Source organism: Leptodactylus fuscus, chromosome 9 (assembly GCF_031893055.1).
Source record: "Leptodactylus fuscus isolate aLepFus1 chromosome 9, aLepFus1.hap2, whole genome shotgun sequence".
NCBI lineage: Eukaryota > Metazoa > Chordata > Amphibia > Anura > Leptodactylidae > Leptodactylus > Leptodactylus fuscus.
The window spans coordinates 83,662,198-83,685,377 of NC_134273.1; the positions used below are offsets into that span (position 1 = coordinate 83,662,198).

Below are 23,180 nucleotides of genomic sequence, written 5' to 3' on the forward strand. Positions count from 1 at the left end.
CAACTATGTTATGTGTGAATCTGCCCTAATGTGATAAATCAGAAAGAGAGGCGCAAGTAACCCGGGAGGGAATGCCATTAATATGTTAGAGAACTGCAACATGAGCAGAACTGTAACCATACAGGGTGAGAGGTCATACATGTGCGACCAAGCCTGAAGAGGCCCCGGGTCATGTAAGGGAACACCAACACTTATTGTCTGCACTGTACTGTGACATCACTGTATGTATTATCCCTGTACTGTGACATCACTGTGTGTATTATCCTGTACTGTGACATCACTGTGTGTATTATCCCTGTACTGTGACATCACTGTGTGTATTATCCCTGTACTGTGACATCACTGTGTGTATTATCCTGTACTGTGACATCACTGTGTGTATTATCCTGTACTGTGACATCACTGTGTGTATTATCCTGTACTGTGACATCACTGTGTGTATTATCCCTGTACTGTGACATCACTGTGTGTATTATCCTGTACTGTGACATCACTGTGTGTATTATCTCTGTACTGTGACATCACTGTGTGTATTATCCTGTACTGTGACATCACTGTGTGTATTATCCTGTACTGTGACATCACTGTGTGTATTATCCCTGTACTGTGACATCACTGTGTGTATTATCCTGTACTGTGACATCACTGTGTGTATTATCCTGTACTGTGACATCACTGTGTGTATTATCCCTGTACTGTGACATCACTGTGTGTATTATCCTGTACTGTGACATCACTGTGTGTATTATCCTGTACTGTGACATCACTGTGTGTATTATCCTGTACTGTGACATCACTGTGTGTATTATCTCTGTACTGTGACATCACTGTGTGTATTATCCTGTACTGTGACATCACTGTGTGTATGATCTCTGTACTGTGACATCACTGTGTGTATTATCTCTGTACTGTGACATCACTGTGTGTATTATCTCTGTACTGTGACATCACTGTGTGTATTATCTCTGTACTGTGACATCACTGTGTGTATTATCCTGTACTGTGACATCACTGTGTGTATTATCCCTGTACTGTGACATCACTGTGTGTATTATCCTGTACTGTGACATCACTGTGTGTATTATCCTGTACTGTGACATCACTGTGTGTATTATCTCTGTACTGTGACATCACTGTGTGTATTATCCTGTACTGTGACATCACTGTGTGTATTATCCCTGTACTGTGACATCACTGTGTGTATTATCTCTGTACTGTGACATCACTGTGTGTATTATCTCTGTACTGTGACATCACTGTGTGTATTATCTCTGTACTGTGACATCACTGTGTGTATTATCCTGTACTGTGACATCACTGTGTGTATTATCTCTGTACTGTGACATCACTGTGTATTATCCAGTACTGTGACATCACTGTGTGTATTATCTCTGTACTGTGACATCACTGTGTGTATTATCCTGTACTGTGACATCACTGTGTGTATTATCCTGTACTGTGACATCACTGTGTGTATTATCCTGTACTGTGACATCACTGTGTGTATTATCCTGTACTGTGACATCACTGTGTGTATTATCCTGTACTGTGACATCACTGTGTGTATTATCCTGTACTGTGACATCACTGTGTGTATTATCCTGTACTGTGACATCACTGTGTGTATTATCCTGTACTGTGACATCACTGTGTGTATTATCTCTGTACTGTGACATCACTGTGTGTATTATCCTGTACTGTGACATCACTGTGTGTATTATCCTGTACTGTGACATCACTGTGTGTATTATCCTGTACGGTGACATCACTGTGTGTATTATCTCTGTACTGTGACATCACTGTGTGTATTATCCTGTACTGTGACATCACTGTGTGTATGATCTCTGTACTGTGACATCACTGTGTGTATTATCCTGTACTGTGACATCACTGTGTGTATGATCTCTGTACTGTGACATCACTGTGTGTATTATCTCTGTACTGTGACATCACTGTGTGTATTATCTCTGTACTGTGACATCACTGTGTGTATTATCCTGTACTGTGACATCACTGTGTGTATTATCCTGTACTGTGACATCACTGTGTGTATTATCTCTGTACTGTGACATCACTGTGTGTATTATCTCTGTACTGTGACATCACTGTGTGTATTATCTCTGTACTGTGACATCACTGTGTGTATTATCCTGTACTGTGACATCACTGTGTGTATTATCCCTGTACTGTGACATCACTGTGTGTATTATCCTGTACTGTGACATCACTGTGTGTATTATCCTGTACTGTGACATCACTGTGTGTATTATCCTGTACTGTGACATCACTGTGTGTATTATCCTGTACTGTGACATCACTGTGTGTATTATCCCTGTACTGTGACATCACTGTGTGTATTATCCTGTACTGTGACATCACTGTGTGTATTATCCTGTACTGTGACATCACTGTGTGTATTATCCTGTACTGTGACATCACTGTGTGTATTATCTCTGTACTGTGACATCACTGTGTGTATTATCCTGTACTGTGACATCACTGTGTGTATTATCTCTGTACTGTGACATCACTGTGTGTATTATCCCTGTACTGTGACATCACTGTGTGTATTATCTCTGTACTGTGACATCACTGTGTGTATTATCCTGTACTGTGACATCACTGTGTGTATTATCTCTGTACTGTGACATCACTGTGTGTATTATCCTGTACTGTGACATCACTGTGTGTATTATCCTGTACTGTGACATCACTGTGTGTATTATCCCTGTACTGTGACATCACTGTGTGTATTATCTCTGTACTGTGACATCACTGTGTGTATTATCCCTGTACTGTGACATCACTGTGTGTATTATCTCTGTACTGTGACATCACTGTGTGTATTATCCTGTACTGTGACATCACTGTGTGTATTATCCTGTACTGTGACATCACTGTGTGTATTATCCTGTACTGTGACATCACTGTGTGTATTATCTCTGTACTGTGACATCACTGTGTGTATTATCTCTGTACTGTGACATCACTGTGTGTATTATCTCTGTACTGTGACATCACTGTGTGTATTATCTCTGTACTGTGACATCACTGTGTGTATTATCCTGTACTGTGACATCACTGTGTGTATTATCCCTGTACTGTGACATCACTGTGTGTATTATCCTGTACTGTGACATCACTGTGTGTATTATCCTGTACTGTGACATCACTGTGTGTATTATCCTGTACTGTGACATCACTGTGTGTATTATCCTGTACTGTGACATCACTGTGTGTATTATCTCTGTACTGTGACATCACTGTGTGTATTATCCTGTACTGTGACATCACTGTGTGTATTATCCTGTACTGTGACATCACTGTGTATTATCTCTGTACTGTGACATCACTGTGTGTATTATCTCTGTACTGTGACATCACTTTGTTCCCTGACCACACAGTAAAACACGATAAGGGCTCGTTCACATCTGCGCCCGGTCTCCGTTCTGCAGGTTTCCGTTTCCTGCACGAAACTGAGCAGGAGACGAAAAGCTGCAGGACTCTTTCATTTGAATGGGTTTGAAAGATATTTGGCTGTGAGCGCCGGTGAGTGTTTTATGCTCTCCGCCGCGATATAGTATTTTTTAAACCGGACACAGAGTCGGACATGCAGTACTCTGTGTCTAATTTAAAAAAATGGTTTCGCGGCAGAGAGCAATAAAACGCTCACCGGCGCTCACGGCCAGACCCGGTCTGACAGGTTTCCGTCTTGTGCATGCAGAAGACGGAAATCACAGAACGGAGTCCGGGCGCTAGTGTGAACCCAGCGTAATATGTAACTGGAGCGCAAAGATTCAATGATAACAGGTGAAGGGGAACAGAAGTCACACTCAGTCTATATCTTGGCTACGGTATTCTCTCCAAATACAATGCAGATTATTATTATTATTATTATTATTATTATTTATTTTAAATCTGATTTTTATTAAGAGGAAAAGAAGGTTTTACAATAAATGCAGAAGGGAAACAAAAGGAACCAATACAACACTGGGTAAAGATGGGGGGAGCGTAGAAACAGCGTCCCTCTCTTCAAATCAAAGTCATGAACAAAACATATATGAAATACACAGTTACATGTTAACACAGATGTAGAAGAGAAAGTGAGTGAAGTTAAAGACGGGGGAGGGAGACGGGAGAGGGAGCAAGTAAAAGAGGGGGAAGGGAGAGGGAGCAAGTAAAAGAGGGGGAAGGGAGAACACAAATACAAAAATTCACAACTAGAACAAGAAGAAGAATATACCTGGGTAAATTTCAGAGCTGCGTAAATCAGAGGCAAAATGTGTCAAGTCACCGCAGGGCAAGCAGGTAATAGCTATCAGGCACACCAAAGAGAGAAACATAATAGCAGCCAACACTAGTGGGCAGTCAGAGAGCCGAAGTGGGGAGGGTTTGGGGCTGAGAGAGGGAGGGAGGCTTCCTAGACTCCATAGGAGAGGACCAGAGAGACCACTTAGAGCGAAAACTAAAGATAGTGTGGTTCTTACTGGCCAGCCTACGCTCTAGGGTGAAGGCTACGCCAACATGGTGGATGAGTTCACTAATGGTCAGGCAAAGTGCAGACTTCCATTGACGGGCAATCATAGATCGGGCTGCCAGCACTGCCCAACACTACCTGCGTGCCCGAAGGAAAAAGGCCAGGGTCTAGAAAACAAAGAGCTAGGCCAGGGGAAGGATGTATGACAAGGCCAGCAATGGAGGACATGAAGCGAAACACCGCCACTCAAAACGCTAAAATCGGAGGACAGTCCCACCATAAATGCATAAACGAACCCACGCCACCGCATCCTCTCCAGCACAGCCTCAAAAAGGAAGGGTCTACATGCGTCAGTTGACTAGGAGTCCTGTACCAGCGTAACATTATCTTTAGGGCCGTCTCCCAATGTAGCGCCCCCCCTGGACAAACCCACTAGCCTCATACCATTCTGTCAAGGAGATGGGTCTGGCAAGATCCGCCAGATACATATTAGGTATCCCCCGATTAGGAGATACCTAACATGGATGTGTTTCACAGTATTTAACTACTTTTATATGTGTTCTAGGGAAAGGGGGGTGATTTGAATTTTTAATACTTTTTACATTTTTTTATATTTTTTTTTTAACTTTTTTTTAATTTTTTATTTTTTTTTGCATTTATTAGACCCCCTAGGGGTGCTGAGTCCCAGGGGGTCTGATCACTAATGCAATGCATTACAATGCTAATACATTGTAATGCATTGTAAAATACCAACACTTCTATTTCAGGCTATGTAGCATAATGTAATGTAATGTAAGTAATGTAATGACAAGCTGTGGAGCCTTCACAAGGCTTCCAGCTGTCATAGTAACGTGACGCCGGCCTCGGAGCTTACTCCGGGTGCTGGCGATCACAAAGAAAATGGCGGTGCCCATGCGCGGCCGGGAAAATGGTGCCTCCGGCGCCTCTGACTGCGGCGCCAGAGGAGTTAATGCCTCCGATAGGTCCGGCCCATGGCCTAGACACAACGTTGAAGCGGACCCTAGATTTCTTACCCTCTCATATAAAATTAGAGAGAACACGCTGGGGCTTACACAAGTACGAATCAGGGAGGGGATAGCAACTGTGTAAAACCAATACAGAATCAAGGGCAAAGCCATCATTTTAAAGATAGAAATTCTGCTCGCCCAGGACAACATAGGCTTAGAAATAGCCGTTAGGAGGTTGGTTAGGAGATACCTTGGTCAGAAGAGGGATATAATTAGCAGAAAACAGATCAGAACTCGGGGCCGTCAAAGAGATGCCAACGTAAATGATACTGGAGTCATTCCATTGATAAGGAAATCTAAGGCTAAGATCATCCTACAGAGAAGGCGCGATAATTATGGGCAGAATTTGGGATTTGGAAGGATTAACCCTATAGTAGGAGACCCTACCAAAGTTCTCAAGAGCGGCAGTAGCCGCCTTTAGGGAGGAGCTAGGGGAAGACAGGACCAAAATGACGTCGTCGGCATACAGACCAATTTTGTGTTGCTGACGGCCCACAACAATACCTTCAATATCAACATCTGCTCGAATGGACTCCATCACCAAGCCAAACATAATGGGGGACAGGGGGCAGCCCTGACGGGTCCCATTTCAGATCTTATTATTATTATTAGCATGGAATATACCAGTGAACCTTTCCTATGATGTGCTATTATTCTGTATTTATATGGTCAGATACCTGGGATTAGTCGCCTCTCTGTGGCTTCCTCTATAATCCTCCTCCAGCCGGTGCTCGGCCTCAGGATTTCCTTACCTGTCATTATTACAGATTCTTCTCGTTCCAGATTCCTCACATCTTCGCCATCGTCAGCCCCGTAGAATCAGAAAGCGTCTTCCATCCATTGTTATGCCTGAGGAATGAGAGGCCGCGAGCCTGCCTGTAGTCATGGGGCAGAACATCTTCACCCTCCTCTGCGGGTTTAACCCATTAGCAGCTATTACAGCTTAGTGAGGACGGGCAGGTGGTAAGACTGTGCGGCCTCGCTTAATAATGCTGCAAAACCTAATATTTCTGCATGTATTTTCAGCCACAGTTGGGGGCTTTTATATTCTTTCACCCGAAATCTCTTGGACATGAATTATGTCTATTGCAGATAATAGTTTTATATACTTTATTTCACAGCCTTTTATATCCTAACCCAAGTGCGATATCTGCAGACGTGTGACCAACTGCAGGATTAACAACAGATCTTAGGAATAGGCTAGAGGGGGCCCGGCCGACTACAAAGGATGGGAAGGGAGACGGGGATTGACAGAATCCTCTACTGATTCTGAGAACGAAGGGACCCAGCACTGCAATTCCCATCACAGCAGGAGGATGGTGGGGGCGCTGCTATCCCTTTCATTATCAGGATTTAGGGGGTTCCAGAGATCGCACCTCACAGATACCCCAATATTGGAAATCGCCCTTTAATTTATTTTGGTTCTTGTTGCTTAAGGATCAATATTTCCTGCATTTGTTATGTGGGCCGTTCCTTTGTTTCAGACAGAAGTAGGTCAGATATTTCGGGCATGTTTTGTGTTGTTTTTACTACTTTGCTTTGGTCAAAATAAATAAACCTGAGATGTAAAAATATTATTTTATTTCCAGGTGTTGAATAAAACAGACCTGTCGGAGCCGCCTGGTGCAGGAAATATTTGGGAAACAAGTCTCTATAGCCTGAAGGGGTTATCCAGGGACTTTAAATTGACTTACCTGTTCTGGGCATTTGTGGCTGATGGGTCTGGGGGCTCTGGGCTGGAATCAACCCCTGCCCCCCCGGTCACAGTAACTCTAAGGGTACCAGGCATTACCAAACTGGTTGGTATGTACAGCTGATAAGGCCTGGAGAATCTGGAAAACACCCAAACCACAGGGCCAGTGAGCCGGGGAGTGCCCGAACAATAACGCACATGGGCAACTGCTCTGAGACAAGTGGACTTGTCATATTACCCGATATTGCAAGAGAATGACACACACTGCACGCCTTAAGGATTTTTAGGGCAAAGCCATGTCCCCCATGTCAATGACCATACTCTGATACATATTGACTGACACATAAAGTGCTCAAGTTTAATATAAAGTGAGATTTGCCTGTTCTTCTGGGATTCCAGTAGGTCATCCCTTCAATTTCGGCCTTGGTGTGGCCCTCTCCATGTACCCTTGTAGTACTGTCTGTCAGCCATTGCTCCTTCAGTCTCTGGAACCTTTGCACTTTGTAGAATGATAATCTGTCCACCACTACTTTGGTTTCATCTGAGAAGACGTCCCTGCTGATGGCAGAACCTGGCAGTGGCATCTATAGAAATATAAGACTATCCTAATGCAGGTAAAGGGTTAAGATTTATTTTGCATAAAGTCCTTATTGTTCTATTATTCTAATCAGTCGGATCAATATCAATCTAAGTAGATGTCATTGGAAATAAAATCTCTCCATCATCACAACTTGTAACACAAGGAGCCAGCAGGGGGCGAGCTTCTCCCTGTAGATGTGGCTTGCTCTTCATTCACATTGAGGACGACTCTCACTCAACACAATAGCACCATATGACATAGCGGGGTAAGGCCTTGTTATGGACAGCTATGTGTACTGTGTATTCCTATAAAAGGCCTTATTCACATGACAGTGACATTTTTCATGTCCGTTTTTCGAACGTCTTTCACATGACCACTTTAAAACCCATGAATGTCTATGGGACTATTCACATGGCTCTATCTATGTCTATGTATGTCAGTTTTTTATGGCAGTGACAAACGATCCGTCCAAAGGACAGACATGTGAATGGACCCATGGACACTGACTGGCCACAAGATGATCATTCCAACAATCGCCATCACATGGCCGCTTTACATTGTTGGGTGAATAAGGTCTATAGTTTTTGTGAAACGTTCCTTAGTTCAGGCATAGTCCTATACAGTAGAGTACGGTACATAAACCTATCTGTGACTGGCTGCCGTTTCGGCATTTTGGCGACTTTATAGACTATAGAGTATAATCCGGTTAAATCGCGGTTATTTCTGACAAGGAGCTGGACTCGCTGTTTTGTCCATTGACAATGTAGGAAACTGCATCGTGGATTGAAGCAAAAATTGAGGCCTGCGTGATGTTTTCACTGAAGAAATTGCTGTTCTCAAGTTGTCGGAGCACAGAGGCTACAAAAGAAAAAACAGGCCATTAGCCAGCCGTCCGAAAATGGTGCGTAATTTTACTGTCAATCATTGCAATTGCCTTATTGTGGCTTGTGATGAGCTTTTGTCCCGGCTTATGGTAAAAAGTTCAAGGGAAACTGTCAGCGGGAGAGGGTCCATTGTACCCACTAAATTGCCCCCTCCCGAAGTGTCAGTCAGTGGATCAGCGTGTGGTGTGTGCTGGGCTTTACAGGAATAGTCTGTAAGAAGTCGCGGGCTGTGCCAGCCCTATTAGATGAAGGGCCTCATAATGGTGTATGGTGGGTGCAATTGTTCCCCCTTAGCTTTTAGAGGACATCTACAGCTGAATCGAGGTGCATTATACTTGCCAACAGTGTAGCCATGGCCATGTGAATCAGGGGGCAGCCACTGTGAGGACCTGCTGTGCGTCTACTCATACAAAGCCCTTGTCTAAAGGGACCAGGTGCCCTTTAAGAACTTCTGATTTGCTTTCGAGTGTATATTGTATTCTTGCATTTGCTTAGGTCATCATGAAGAGGGGATAATGGGAATGGGGTAACACATGACTGTACAGGATTCAATTGTAGTCTATAACTATGGAGACACATAAGTGTAGCTGGAGCTGCAGACACAAAGGTCAAGACTAAAAAAGACTAAAATATTAAATCGCCGTTGATTGAAATAGCTAATTGTATCACTGAAGACTGATGTGGTCACTTACAGGGACAGTTTGCAATATAGACATCAACTTCAACCTCACGAAATTCCTTGAAGATCTATCAAAAGGGAAAATATGAAGACAGAATGATGCAAAAACATTAAGAACAATAGATTTTAAGATAAGATAAGATAATCCTTTAATTAAAAAAAAAACGGAACCCCCCTTTTAAAGAAATTTTCACTTACATTTTTTAATATTTTCGTTCCGACTGTGTCTATGAAAGTGACAGCTGAAAAGTCCAATATAAGAGAGTGAAAGTCAAGCTTCTCCAGCCCCAAAGACTGGAGGGTGACGGGACCCTGTGGGATGGACTCACTGAGAGTCCTCAAACTTCCTATCACCCCGTCTTTGTTTGTTAGAAATTCCAATCCGCTTCCCTGGAAAGAAGATAAAGAGATTCAGTATCAGTATATAACCCAAAAGAAAAGCTTTAAGAAAGCTCCCAACAAAACATCTTCTCCCTGGCAAGCAACGGAGCCATCATTACATCCATTAGCTACGACAACCCAGTCCTTAAAGGGATTGTCTGATTTAGAAACCCGTTTTCAAATACTGTTTAGAAAAATCTGCTTTGATCAGAGAGTCGGGGTCTCCATTACTCATAGACGAATCGCTACAAAGAGTGTCTCCCACTCTGGAGGACCCAACACGGCCATACATTACATGGACAGCCCATTCTTTGTCCTATATGTTACAAAATTAAAATAGTGACCTCATTGGTTGTCGTATGCGACCCCTCCCACTAATTTTTTAGAATAGTTATAAGAGTCACATGGTAATTAAGAAAACCAGATGCAGATTACAGGGGTCCTCATTTACATATTTGTCACAAATTTACCAGCACAGTCTATAATTTTTGGAAACCGTTTTGGCACATTTTGCATGTCCTGGTTTGATAAGGTGGTTTGACGTACCAAGCCCTGTCCCCGGGTGGCGAGTCCAGTTAGTTCAGGGACAGGTCAGAGCGTTTAAGGTTATGTTGAGGGGTCCAGGGCTGTGACTTACTCTAGGTTCACATCTTCAGACCCAAAAAACAAAAATCCAATCCGCTTAAAAATTAGATTATAATGGGGTCCGCCAGGTTTCTACCCAATTTCTGGGCCTATTAGATGCGCAGACACCTGTGTGACCACTCACCTTTTGTGTTTTGGCCAGTATAATTTTGGCCATGTTGATGACTTTCTGCAGGCCTTTCCTTCTCCTCTTGATGGCTTTCTTCTTCTTCTCGATCAGTTTGTCCACATCCACTCCCATCTACAATACAAATGTTTTTGGGAATCTGACACTTACGAGAATGACTTGAGTATCACACGGTGCCTCTCTTGCTTTAGGCGCCAAATGTCTTACCTTCATCTTTAAGGATTTTTTATATAATTCTGCATTGGCAAAGTAAATGGGTGAACAGGACTGGAAAATCTTCACACCGGGGATCTCTTTGGCCTTGAAAGAAAGACAAAACCCTCCTATAAGCATGAAATCCTTGCATGGATAGTCCCTGAGGTCTCTCAGCAGCCCATAGCAGTAGACCCATGACCCATAGACGCAATGCTAAGTTATATATATTTGCTTGTGGTATTTACCAAGGTATTTTGTTCGGCATCTCTGTAGATTTCAGACTCAGCAATTTGACCCAGAATGGAGTAATGAGGCCTTTGGCAGAAAACATAAAAATAATACTCAGCATGTAACGTAATCTTCATATAACACAATACAAAACCATCACGTGTCAGTGTGTCATTGCCTGTACCCCAAGGAGTTAGCAGTAGGGCTGGTTCTTGCCATTGTAGTTACCTGTAGTTACCACTAGGGAGAGTTCTCTGCACTCTACACAGTTGTGTTCACTACTAACTATATAAATCCACATACGAGTTAGCTCCCCCTAGTGGTGGCTTAATGCAGCCAGAATTATATTATCTATGCTATTATAACTATTTCCAATCCTACATGATAAAACTCACAACTGAGTCCTGAAAGTGACTGTGAACAAGCCAAATACGACAGCCACAGCCAGTCCGATGTCCAGGTTCAGGCAGATGGTGGACAGGAAGGTCACAAACCATATAAGCTGGAACATAAGAAGTCTATCAGTCATCGATTTACATTATAATTAGAAGCAATCTTACTCCAGTAATTTTCCGTAATGCGTATCAACAAAGGGAGCGAATATAAGATAAAATATTCCCACTGCATCGCAATAAACAGAAGTAACGCAGCATTCCTGGCAGGGCTCAGCACAAATATTTATCGGCAGATGCCTCACTCTGCCAGTTTTTAAATTAGTTTTTCCAGCTAAATATAAATGTGTGAACGATTAACTCTTTCACAGCCACAAAAAAAAAAAAGTGTGGCATTGTTTATCTTGAGCTTCATAGTTTGCGAATAGAATGTTAGAACTACAGTGAGGACTGACACATAGCATGAGCTCACATGACGATGCAGTAGTAGATGGTTGGGATATATCAATAATGAGTTATGTGCAAGTTCCCAACTTTTTAAATTTGTATTTCTGAAATATTTTGCACTTTATATATTTGAGCTATAATTTATATTGCGTACAGTTTGAGCCAGGTATGGAAAAAAAAAGCTGCAAAGTAAGAACGCTTTCAGAAATGGAAGGGTTAATAATTTTTGTCAAATAACAAAATGAAGAGAACGAAGAAAACGGAAATGTAAATCTCATCAATATTTGGTGTGACCTTTGCCCCTTGGAGGAGGAGTCCTGGAAGTGATGATCCGGCCCCCACAGATATAGCCCTGATCTCAACATCATCCAGTCTGTCTGGGATGACATGCAGAGACAGACGGATTGGAGCAAGCAACAGCCACACAATATCTGTGCTAAGGTCTTCAAGATGGCAGCGGAAACAATCTCCCTGCCCAGATCTGCCAAAGATTGCAAGTACCGAGACGAACTGATGGTGCAAAGGTCACACCGAATATTAATTACATTTACATTTCTTTTCTTCACTATTAACTCTTCCATTCCTGAAAGCATTCTTACTTTGCAGCATTTTTCCATGCTTTTCCACCTTTGCACAGAACTGGATATACAATATACTGCAACGATGACAAGCTAAAGAAACAAGAGTATTGCATTGTATGTGGCTTACCAGATCCATCTTGCTGGTCCGCCATAGGAGGGGTATATCCATAAACTGCTTGTACATGCCCTTCAGGTTGGCAATGACAATGGAGGACAGTATAGCCTTTGGAGAAAGCAAACAACAAAAAGTGGACGGGACAATAATATTACCGTATATACTCGAGTATAAGCCGAATCTTTCAGGTTTTTTTAACCTCGACTCAATAAGTTTTCCAAGTTTTTTGTGGTAAAATTAGGGGCCTCGGCTTATATTCGGGTCGGCTTATACTCTAGTAAATACGGTATATCCCATTCCTGAGACGAGTGAAATTAATCATTAAACGGGGTAAAAAAAATAATTCCTGCACCATTATATAAAAGATGACAACTGGCCTCAGATAACCCCACCCCACCCATCACAGCCTTCTCCAGACAACCCCGCCCACTTTTCTCTTTATCACACCTTCCTCCATATAACCGTAGCTCCTCACTAATTCTCTGTCTTATCTGATACAATACACCAAAACTGTATTTCATTCTCTGCTCGATACTGATAATGAAGTTATATTCAGTTTTACTGCAGGCTGTAAAGCGAGACACCCTCTCCGGCCTCGCCTGTAGTGCAGTCAGTTTGACCTCATTCAGCCGTAGCTTATTAATCAGTTCACAGGAAAGCTGGATTACAATATAGTTGCTTTAACAGGAGACTAAAGAGGTCTGGGAAAAAGCTGAAGTGGAGAAAACCTTACCCTAGGAAGACATGTAAAGAGCTCGCCCGCCTTGAGAATGATCACCAAAATAATAATTGCAGATATGGATCCAGCAATCTGGGAGTAAAGCAAATATTTTAGTGTGAGGAAATAGTTAATTTACCGCCAGAGGTCGATACCATATCCTGTTCATTACAGTAACAAAGGTCCCTAAAATGGTCTCTCTAGTGACCCCCCCATAGCAGTTGCCTGGTCCAGGTTCTCCTAGCGTTACCTGTGTGTTCCCTCCTGTACTCTCTTGTACGAGGCTCCTGGACATAGATGTGGTGACCGCAAAACATTGGAAGAAGCTTCCGGTGAGATTACTTATTCCAAGTGCAATCAGCTCCTTAGAGGAGGAATTAACATATACAAAGTATATTACTATCAGGTCATGGATACCGGCACCAAACTTCTTAATGGGCTGTATCTAGTGTAGCATCACAACAATTGGCTATTTCTAATCTCATATAAAGGAACTACATTAAGAATTAAGTAATTTTTTTGTAATGCAGGTGCAAAAACTTGCCTGGTTACTGTCCACCTTATAACCATGCTTCATTGCAAACATTTTAGCCAGAGACATAGTGATAGCATATCCAACCACAGCAATGGCAAAGGCATTCCCAGCAACACTTGCAAAAAATTCTGCATTGGGAACTGTTGGAGCTACCAGCCTGTAACAGAGAAAGTGTAATACAGTATAATTATATAATATATTATACTGCAATACATAACTTCTACAACACTGCCTTTATATATAACTACTATAATACTACTCCTATGTACAAGAATATAACTACTATAATACTACTCCTATGTACAAGAATATAACTACTATAATACTACTCCTATGTACAAGAATATAACTACTATAATACTGCCCCCTATGTACAAGAATATAACTGCTATAATACTACTCCTATGTACAAGAATATAACTACTATAATACTACTCCTATGTACAAGAATATAACTACTATAATACTACTCCTATGTACAAGAATATAACTACTATAATACTACTCCTATGTACAAGAATATAACTACTATAATATTACTCCTATGTACAAGAATATAACTACTATAATACTACTCCTATGTACAAGAATATAACTACTATAATACTGCTCCTATGTACAAGAATATAACTACTATAATACTGTTCCTATGTACAAGAATATAACTACTATAATACTGCTCCTATGTACAAGAATATATCTACTATAATACTACTCCTATGTACAAGAATATAACTACTATAATACTACTCCTATGTACAAGAATATAACTACTATAATACTACTCCTATGTACAAGAATATAACTACTATAATACTGCTCCTATGTACAAGAATATAACTACTATAATACTGCTCCTATGTACAAGAATATAACTACTATAATACTGCTCCTATGTACAAGAATATAACTACTATAATACTGTTCCTATGTACAAGAATATAACTACTATAATACTACTCCTATGTACAAGAATATAACTTCTATAATACTACTCCTATGTACAAGAATATAACTACTATAATACTGCTCCTATGTACAAGAATATAACTACTATAATACTACCTCCTATGTACAAGAATATAACTGCTATAATACTACTCCTATGTACAAGAATATAACTACTATAATACTACTCCTATGTACAAGAATATAACTGCTATAATACTGCTCCTATGTACAAGAATATAACTACTATAATACTGCCTCCTATGTACAAGAATATAACTACTATAATACTACTCCTATGTACAAGAATATAACTACTATAATACTACCTCCTATGTACAAGAATATAACTGCTATAATACTACTCCTATGTACAAGAATATAACGACTATAATACTACTCCTATGTACAAGAATATAACTACTATAATACTACTCCTATGTACAAGAATATAACTACTATAATACTGTTCCTATGTACAAGAATATAACTACTATAATACTACTCCTATGTACAAGAATATAACTACTATAATACTACTCCTATGTACAAGAATATAACTACTATAATACTACTCCTATGTACAAGAATATAACTACTATAATACTACTCCTATGTACAAGAATATAACTACTATAATACTGTTCCTATGTACAAGAATATAACTACTATAATACTACCTCCTATATACAAGAATATAACTACTATAATACTGCCTCTAAACATGAATAAATAAATAACTCTAGAGATGAGGAAGATCTTATTAAAATGTCTGTTAATTGAAAGACACATACCCGGTCGGAATATCTCCCACGATGCCTACTCCATAATTTCTATGAAGGTTCACTCCATAGGATATTGCAGTAGAAATGATGAGCTGACAAATAGAATATATGATTACAGATGAGACATATTGGTGATCTAACACACTGACATTATATAACAACTAATAATAACAGCAGATTCCAGTATAAATTACTGCTGATTCCACTCATATAAAAGAACCATTGTTCTCAATGACAAGCAGCAGCTGCAAAAGCTGGCTATAAAAATGCAACTACTGTTTATATAACACTATATAAAACATTTCTATATAATACAGAGACCTCAAGGACTTCATATATTCCTGCAGTAGTCATAAAACACAGAATTTGGAAGAGGGTGGGCAAGAATAAATCTATCAAATCTATCTATCCTTTTGTCTATTTTAATTTATCTATCTCTGCATGCGTACATTTTGGTAATAATTTGCTTGCAATATCTTTTATATAATAGTTAGTGTGGATTTATTTAACTAAAAAATTAATGGATAACCTTTACTTGCAGTACCACTCCCAACCACATGGAGTGTTCATCGGAAACCACATAAGACTATGAGCAACCCTACTAAAACTTCACCTAGTGGTGAAACCTTTAGTGCGCAGTACTGGCTATAGAAGTGAGTGACGTCTAGAGGGAAACACGTACTTACCACCACCAGTTCTATAGGGATGGGCATGCATAATTTGGAATTGAACCTCTGATTTACTTCTTTAATAGCAAAGAGAAAAACCAGCGCAATGAGGCTCACAACAAGCGTGCCAATGTTCGTCTTGTGGATTCTGCGTAACAAACTGATCAAAGACTAAAAAGATAGGAGAAACATAATATCAGTACATGCAAAGTCTTACTCACATCGGCGGCGTCTTAATATTACCAGGATTATAGGGTGGGAAGGAATCCACGAAGTGAATCCGGGTGCAGGTGTGAACCTAGGTGTGAAATTTCCCCATTGTGGGACTATTAAAGGATTATCTTATCTTATCTTATCTTACACAGGCAGAGCCAATTTCCAAAAGTGTTCAGGCCACCCACAAAACACTATTATACTGTGGGGTCTCCTTATATGACGTGAAGGCCCAGGAGAGGTGAGTAACAATAAGAAACACTTATACTCACCTCACCTCGTCTGGGCGTCTGGCGGTTCCCGGTTCCATGATGTTGGAACACCCCATATTGAGAAACCACCAGATGCCACAAAGATGCCAAGGATGATGAGATAAGGCAAGTATAACTGGTTGCTATTTTTACTCACCTACCCTGGGTCTGGGGTCTCAGAAGAACCCAGAGTATAATAATAGCAAGCTTGCCCTGAAATGACCCCGGGACCAAACCTCACGAATATTCATCAAAACGAGTCCTGTGAGGTTCGCCCATCTCTGGTTACTAAGGGGGAGTTCACACGGAGTAACGTGCCGCGTGATGTGGCATGTATACGGCGTGAGAAACTTTGCGGGCCGTATACGCTCCCATGGATTTCAATGGAAGCCTGGATCGTATACGTCGCGTTATTTTGCGGCCGTGATTTTGTGGCCCCAAAATCACGGCTGCAAAATAACGCGGCGTATTCGATTCTGACTCCCATTGAAATCAATGGGAGCGTGTACGGCACACAAAGTCTCACACGCCGTATACATGCCACATCACGCGGCACGTTACTCCGTGTGAACTCCCCCTAATTGTCTATTAGATAATCTGGCCTTGTGGCCTCTAGCAACCAATCAGGGCTCAGCTTTTATTTCCTAAACGGCTCTGAAGAAATAAAAGCTGCTCTGTGATTGGTTCTTCACATTCTATGAGCACAGCTGGCCTTGTGGTATCTAACAACCAATCAGAGCTCAGCTTGTATTTCTTAACCTGTGCAGTAAAGATGAAAGCTGCACATTGATAGGCTCCTAATAGTCTATGAGGTCATCTGACCAGTAACAACCAACCACTTCACAGCTTTCATTTTACCACAGCAGTATAAAGTACGAAGGTGTGTTCTGATTGGTTGCTGTGGACAACAAGACCAATTTTTCTCTTTCCTGTTCCTACAAACACCTCAGGAAGACAAAACCTGACACAAGACTGTCCCAAGACACTCACATAAATGAGTGACAGAGGTTGTGAGCGCTCACTCAGGGGGAGGCCAAGTATATGCTTCAGCTGGGACACGGTCACATGAATGGTGGCTGCGGTGGTGTAACCCCGGACCAGCGGCTCTGACAGGTAAGTGACCACAAATCCAAACTGCACAAGGCCCAGGATCAGCTGCAAAATAGCAAAAACACCAAAACTACTCACATATGTCAGAACAAGCTGCAAGTAAGGACTAGTGGGAGCTGCAATGGCAGCCATATTGGTTACCAGTCATCAGAATAGCAACGGCCTGACTAGAGGTGATAGAGTCCATCTTACCTGGAATAATCCCACTAGTAACGTGATGGAGGACACCAGCTCCACCCTGGCCTTGTCTCTCGCCACAGTGTCAATGATAGTTTCATTTCCCGGTAATATAAAGTTATCATTTGGTACCAGAGACTCCGTGACACTGCCGATCATGATGGAGACCACTGCAAAACTGCCTAAAAGTAACCCAAACCGGGCCCAGTGTTAAACATTGTCTGACTCCATTTATGTCCCCCAAAATAACTACACATAAATTACTTGCCTTGGGTGATATCCTGTATTATACTCCAGAGCTGCTCTCACTATTCTGCTGGTACAGTCACTGTGTACATACATTACTTATCCTGTATTATACTCCAGAGCTGCGCTCACTATTCTGCTGGTACAGTCACTGTGTACATACATTACTTATCCTGTATTATACTCCAGAGCTGCGCTCACTATTCTGCTGGTACAGTCACTGTGTACATACATTACTTATCCTGTATTATACCCCAGAGCTGCGCTCACTATTCTGCTGGTACAGTCACTGTGTACATACATTACATTACTTATCCTGTATTATACTCCAGAGCTGCGCTCACTATTCTGCTGGTACAGTCACTGTGTACATACATTACTTATCCTGTATTATACTCCAGAGCTGCGCTCACTATTCTGCTGGTACAGTCACTGTGTACATACATTACTTATCCTGTATTATACCCCAGAGCTGCGCTCACTATTCTGCTGGTACAGTCACTGTGTACATACATTACATTACTTATCCTGTATTATACTCCAGAGCTGCGCTCACTATTCTGCTGGTGCAGTCACTGTGTACATACATTACATTACTTATCCTGTATTATACTCCAGAGCTGCGCTCACTATTCTGCTGGTGCAGTCACTGTGTACATACATTACATTACTTATCCTGTATTATACTCCAGAGCTGCGCTCACTATTCTGCTGGTACAGTCACTGTGTACATACATTACTTATCCTGTATTATACTCCAGAGCTGCGCTCACTATTCTGCTGGTGCAGTCACTGTGTACATACATTACATTACTTATCCTGTATTATACTCCAGAGCTGCACTCACTATTCTGCTGGTGCAGTCACTGTGTACATACATTACATTACTTATCCTGTATTATACCCCAGAGCTGCGCTCACTATTCTGCTGGTACAGTCACTGTGTACATACATTACATTACTTATCCTGTATTATACTCCAGAGCTGCGCTTACTATTCTGCTGGTACAGTCACTGTGTACATACATTACATTACTTATCCTGAATTATACTCCAGAGCTGCGCTCACTATTCTGCTGGTACAGTCACTGTGTACATACATTATTTTACTTATCCTGTATTATACTCCAGAGCTGCGCTCACTATTCTGCTGGTGCAGTCACTGTGTACATACATTACATTACTTATCCTGTATTATACTCCAGAGCTGCGCTCACTATTCTGCTGTTGCAGTCACTGTGTACATACATTACATTACTTATCCTGTATTATACTCCAGAGCTGCGCTCACTATTCTGCTGGTACAGTCACTGTGTACATACATTACATTACTTATCCTGTATTATACTCCAGAGCTGCGCTCACTATTCTGCTGGTACAGTCACTGTGTACATACATTACATTACTTATCCTGTATTATACTCCAGAGCTGCGCTCACTATTCTGCACTTTTCCATTAGACACTGCAATAATCTGGCGCCCCCTAGCATGGTAATAGTATGTTATCTGAGCCTTTATGGGCGTGGTTTGGTTCTTATCTCACTGATTTCATTGGTTCCCTGTCAGCTAACAGTAAACCATCTTGTAGTTCATTCTGAGTTCACATGACTTTGTATTTTCCGGTAACTCACCCACGGACACGTGCCGAGATGTGCCAAAAAATGAGTAAACAAATACGGGAAAGAAGGAAGAATACAATCCAAAAACAGGCGGCACTCCGGCCAGAAGAGCATACGCCAAACCTGTAGGGGATAGATAACAATCAGATATCTTCTTCAGGATGGAACCAGAATCGGGAGTTTATAATAAACAGTCTGTGTATAGTGTTTACGGCGTTCTTATAAGCCAATCATTTCCCTAAACTTGACACCTATTATATTAACCCCTCTGCGACTCCATTCTCCATAAAGAGTTAAAGGAGTCTACTGTAAGCTGAGCTCAGGGTGGAGGCATCAGGGATAATATGGGGGTAACAGTTTGGCCAATAAACGGGGTGCACATAGTGTTCTCTGTCAGACACGTACCATACTTAAAGGGACCATGTCACCAGTACCGGTCACCTGAATCAAACAGTGTCTCCCCCTTGTGACCCAATGTTGTGGAGACATTTTTGACAATATGCAAATCGCTCTTTGGAGCAGTAAGGGCGTTGTCTCTTACCTTACGCATTACGCGTGTTGTGTAGGGAGAACTGAGAACATACATGAGGGAGAGGGGCTGTCCCGTAACCTTACCCTGTGGAAGCTGAAGGATCCCCACACTGATCCCAGACACGATATCCCCCAGAAGCCATTCCTTGACTGGATAGTGAGGCAGCCAGTGGATAATTGGGAAGAACTGGAACAACAAGGCCTTTGCTGCTGATCGAGAACATCTATAAAGTAGACCATGACATGTGACAAGGATGGGAGTGATAGACAAGACGTTTGTTGGGCCATAATACCCTAATAATAAATGCTGGCCTTCCGTGTTGACCCAAGAAGACGTTATAGTGGGTCACCTGTTTGGATTTTTGCAATGTTGCCCTTTCTTCTATGGACAACCAATGGAAGGCGCCCAATCCATTGGCTATATAATTGGATCCACCATTCCTGAGATATAGAACGAAGTTGGAACACCACCTTAAAGTTGAAAAACTAGGTTTTTCCAAAAAGAAAGAAAAAAGTGCCACTCGTGTGTGGTATTGTGTGTCACTTTAATGGAGCTGAAGCCATGTACAGGCATGACACTGTGTCTTGATGAAAGATGACGTTGTATTCTAATCCTGGACATCCCTGTGTAAACTGATCATGGTCACACCACAATGCTTTTAAAGATTGCTTAAAAAATCCTATAGTGATGTAGTTTAACCCTTTAAAGGGAACTTTTCACCAACTCAACCATCTCCGACTCTTTGCTTAGTTCAGGACCTCCCAACGGACGGTAGAGTGCTGAAACTATCAGAACCGATTGCACCGGAATGGTGGGGGCTAGAGAAACTATTCCATCTGCATCAAAAAGTGGAGAGTTACCTTTTGAAGGAGTTAGTGGAGGCGGTGAAGGTCCTCTTTCAAAGTAACGTCAGACTTCCCACTTACCTGACTTTACGTTTGGCTGCACCGATGACAGACCGTACGATATTAGATTCAGGCAACGATTTCCCAAGTTCTTGTTCGTGAAGCACAGCTCGTTCAACGCAATACCTCACATCTCGAAACTTCAGCTCCTTGCTCTCCATAACCGAGGCTTAAGTGAATCTACTAAAGCTATAGTAATCTCCTTTACATGAATGACCTAAGTGTTCAGTTCCACATGTATGGAAGAGGAACCTGCCAAGACACACACAAGCGTCTTCATTTGCCTGCCGGTGAACACTGATCTGTTTGTCTTCCAGATTTAAAGCAAGCAATTCTTAATGAAAGATGACGTATAAGACAAGACTTGCATTATATCCACCATTAGACCACAGATTGTCCCAAATTACCCCCACCGCCTCATACATTGATATGGCACTACACCCATTTATGTGCACCCAATATAATGGTGGCCATGGCGGTCAAGTTCCAATAAGTGAGAGAATCAATCGTTGTATGGAAAGTATCCAATATGGTGCAAAATGTACTAAGACCCCTGATCCTGCCAATACCCATGTGCCCTACACGTTCCTTCCTTCCGCCTGTCCTGTCCTCTGCCTGATCTCCACCTGTCCTGTCCTCTGCCTGATCTCCACCTATACTGAACCCTGCTTGGCTTGACCCTTGCTCCATCTGGCCATGATTCTTATCTGACCTCTGAGACTCCAGCTGATCCGCCCATGCTGGTAACAGAGAATATTCCAGGGAATTCCTAGTGTAAACAATGCACAATGCCAAGGTTTAGCCCTAAGTCAAATCCATTAAAGGTCCACGTCATGTTACAAGTATCTGCATCACTGTGATCACTCCTGAGACTCTAGACTATTATTGCATGAGGACGCCCCATGGTGGGGGTGGTTCATACCCCATTCACATCTTATATAGGATATTGATCTCCCATTAGATTGTCCATGCTGGGTTATTTCATACAGGCCTCCTGTATTCTTCAGTACATTACCTGTAGGTGTATATGGAGCTGTGATTTTCCACTGTGCAGGAATTTGGCAGCCGATTCCGTTGGCGTCATTCTCATCTGTAGACGTTAGTATCGCTATTTATATGGTAATTCCACTTGGACCAGCTTTGCACTTGGCATCGCTGTCACCAAGCATTTGGCATTTAGACCATTATACTGTTAAACACTGGCCTGTTCTGGTTATAGGAAACCTACAATGATCAGTCACAGGGGCGTAACTACCGTGGTAGCAGCAGTAGCAGCTGCCACAGGGCCCGGGCCATTAGGGGGCCCGGTGACAGCCGCTACCGCTGCGGTTTTTTTCAATAGGCAGTTACGGGCCCTATTCACTTGCCGATCCTGGCTGGGCCGGGATCGGCAAGTGACACCGTGGGCCCCACAGGGGCTCTCATTATACTCGGGTGTCTTTGCAGACCCCCGAGTATAATGACCGGCGGATCGGGAGAGGTAATAAACATAAAAAACTGTTACTTACCTCTCCGCGATCCTGCCAGGCCTCCGTCCTACTGTTGTCTGACGTCTCTGACGTCACATGAACCCGGCATGCTTCCCGGGTCATGTGACGTCCGACGTTATTAACGAAGGACGCAAGAGGAGGACAGTACAGCACAGGAGCCGGGGAACAGGTAAGAAGCAACAGTGGTTTTTTTTTTTTAATGTTTTTATTCCTGATTTAGTCTCCGATTATTATACTCTGGGGTCTGAAAAGACCCCAGAGTATAATAATTGTTTATGGGTGTCCACAGAGGGACACTATTGGGGTTAACACTGTGTGCAGGGGACACTATTGGGGTTAACACTGTGTGTGCATGGGACACTATAGGGGTTAACACTGTGTGTGTAGGGGACACTATAGGGGTTAACACTGTGTGTGCATGGGACACTATAGGGGTTAACACTGTGTGTGCAGGGGACACTATAGGGGTTAACACTGTGTGTGCAGGGGACACTATAGGGGTTAACACTGTGTGTGCAGGGGACACTATTG

At 42.1% G+C, this 23,180-nt stretch overlaps 1 protein-coding gene across 1 annotated transcript; it reads right to left on the reverse strand.

The window, feature by feature from the left end:
- Positions 1–8,484: 8,484 nt before the first annotated feature.
- Positions 8,485–21,320, reverse strand: LOC142217947 (solute carrier family 26 member 6-like). The gene is made up of 18 exons (XM_075286286.1): positions 21,181–21,320; positions 20,338–20,477; positions 19,735–19,845; positions 17,873–18,039; positions 17,561–17,725; positions 16,125–16,277; positions 15,448–15,530; positions 13,715–13,862; positions 13,421–13,534; positions 13,186–13,263; positions 12,465–12,560; positions 11,313–11,419; positions 10,935–11,004; positions 10,702–10,794; positions 10,492–10,608; positions 9,540–9,731; positions 9,355–9,409; positions 8,485–8,636 (listed from the first exon to the last, which is right to left on the reverse strand). The coding sequence occupies exons 1-18, from the start codon at positions 21,318–21,320 to the stop codon at positions 8,485–8,487; spliced, it is 2,181 nt and encodes a 726-aa protein (XP_075142387.1).
- Between the last annotated feature and the right edge of the window lie 1,860 nt (positions 21,321–23,180).

Coding starts and splice junctions, on each gene's coding strand:
- LOC142217947 (XM_075286286.1), bottom strand. CDS start 21,320: ATGGAGAGCAAGGAGCTGAAGTTTCGAGATGTGAGGTATTGCGTTGAA. Junction 15,531..16,124: donor TCCCTATAGAACTGGTGGTG/GTAAGTACGTGT, acceptor TCTATTTGTCAG/CTCATCATTTCTACTGCAAT. Junction 10,795..10,934: donor ATGCCGAACAAAATACCTTG/GTAAATACCACA, acceptor CTTTCTTTCAAG/GCCAAAGAGATCCCCGGTGT.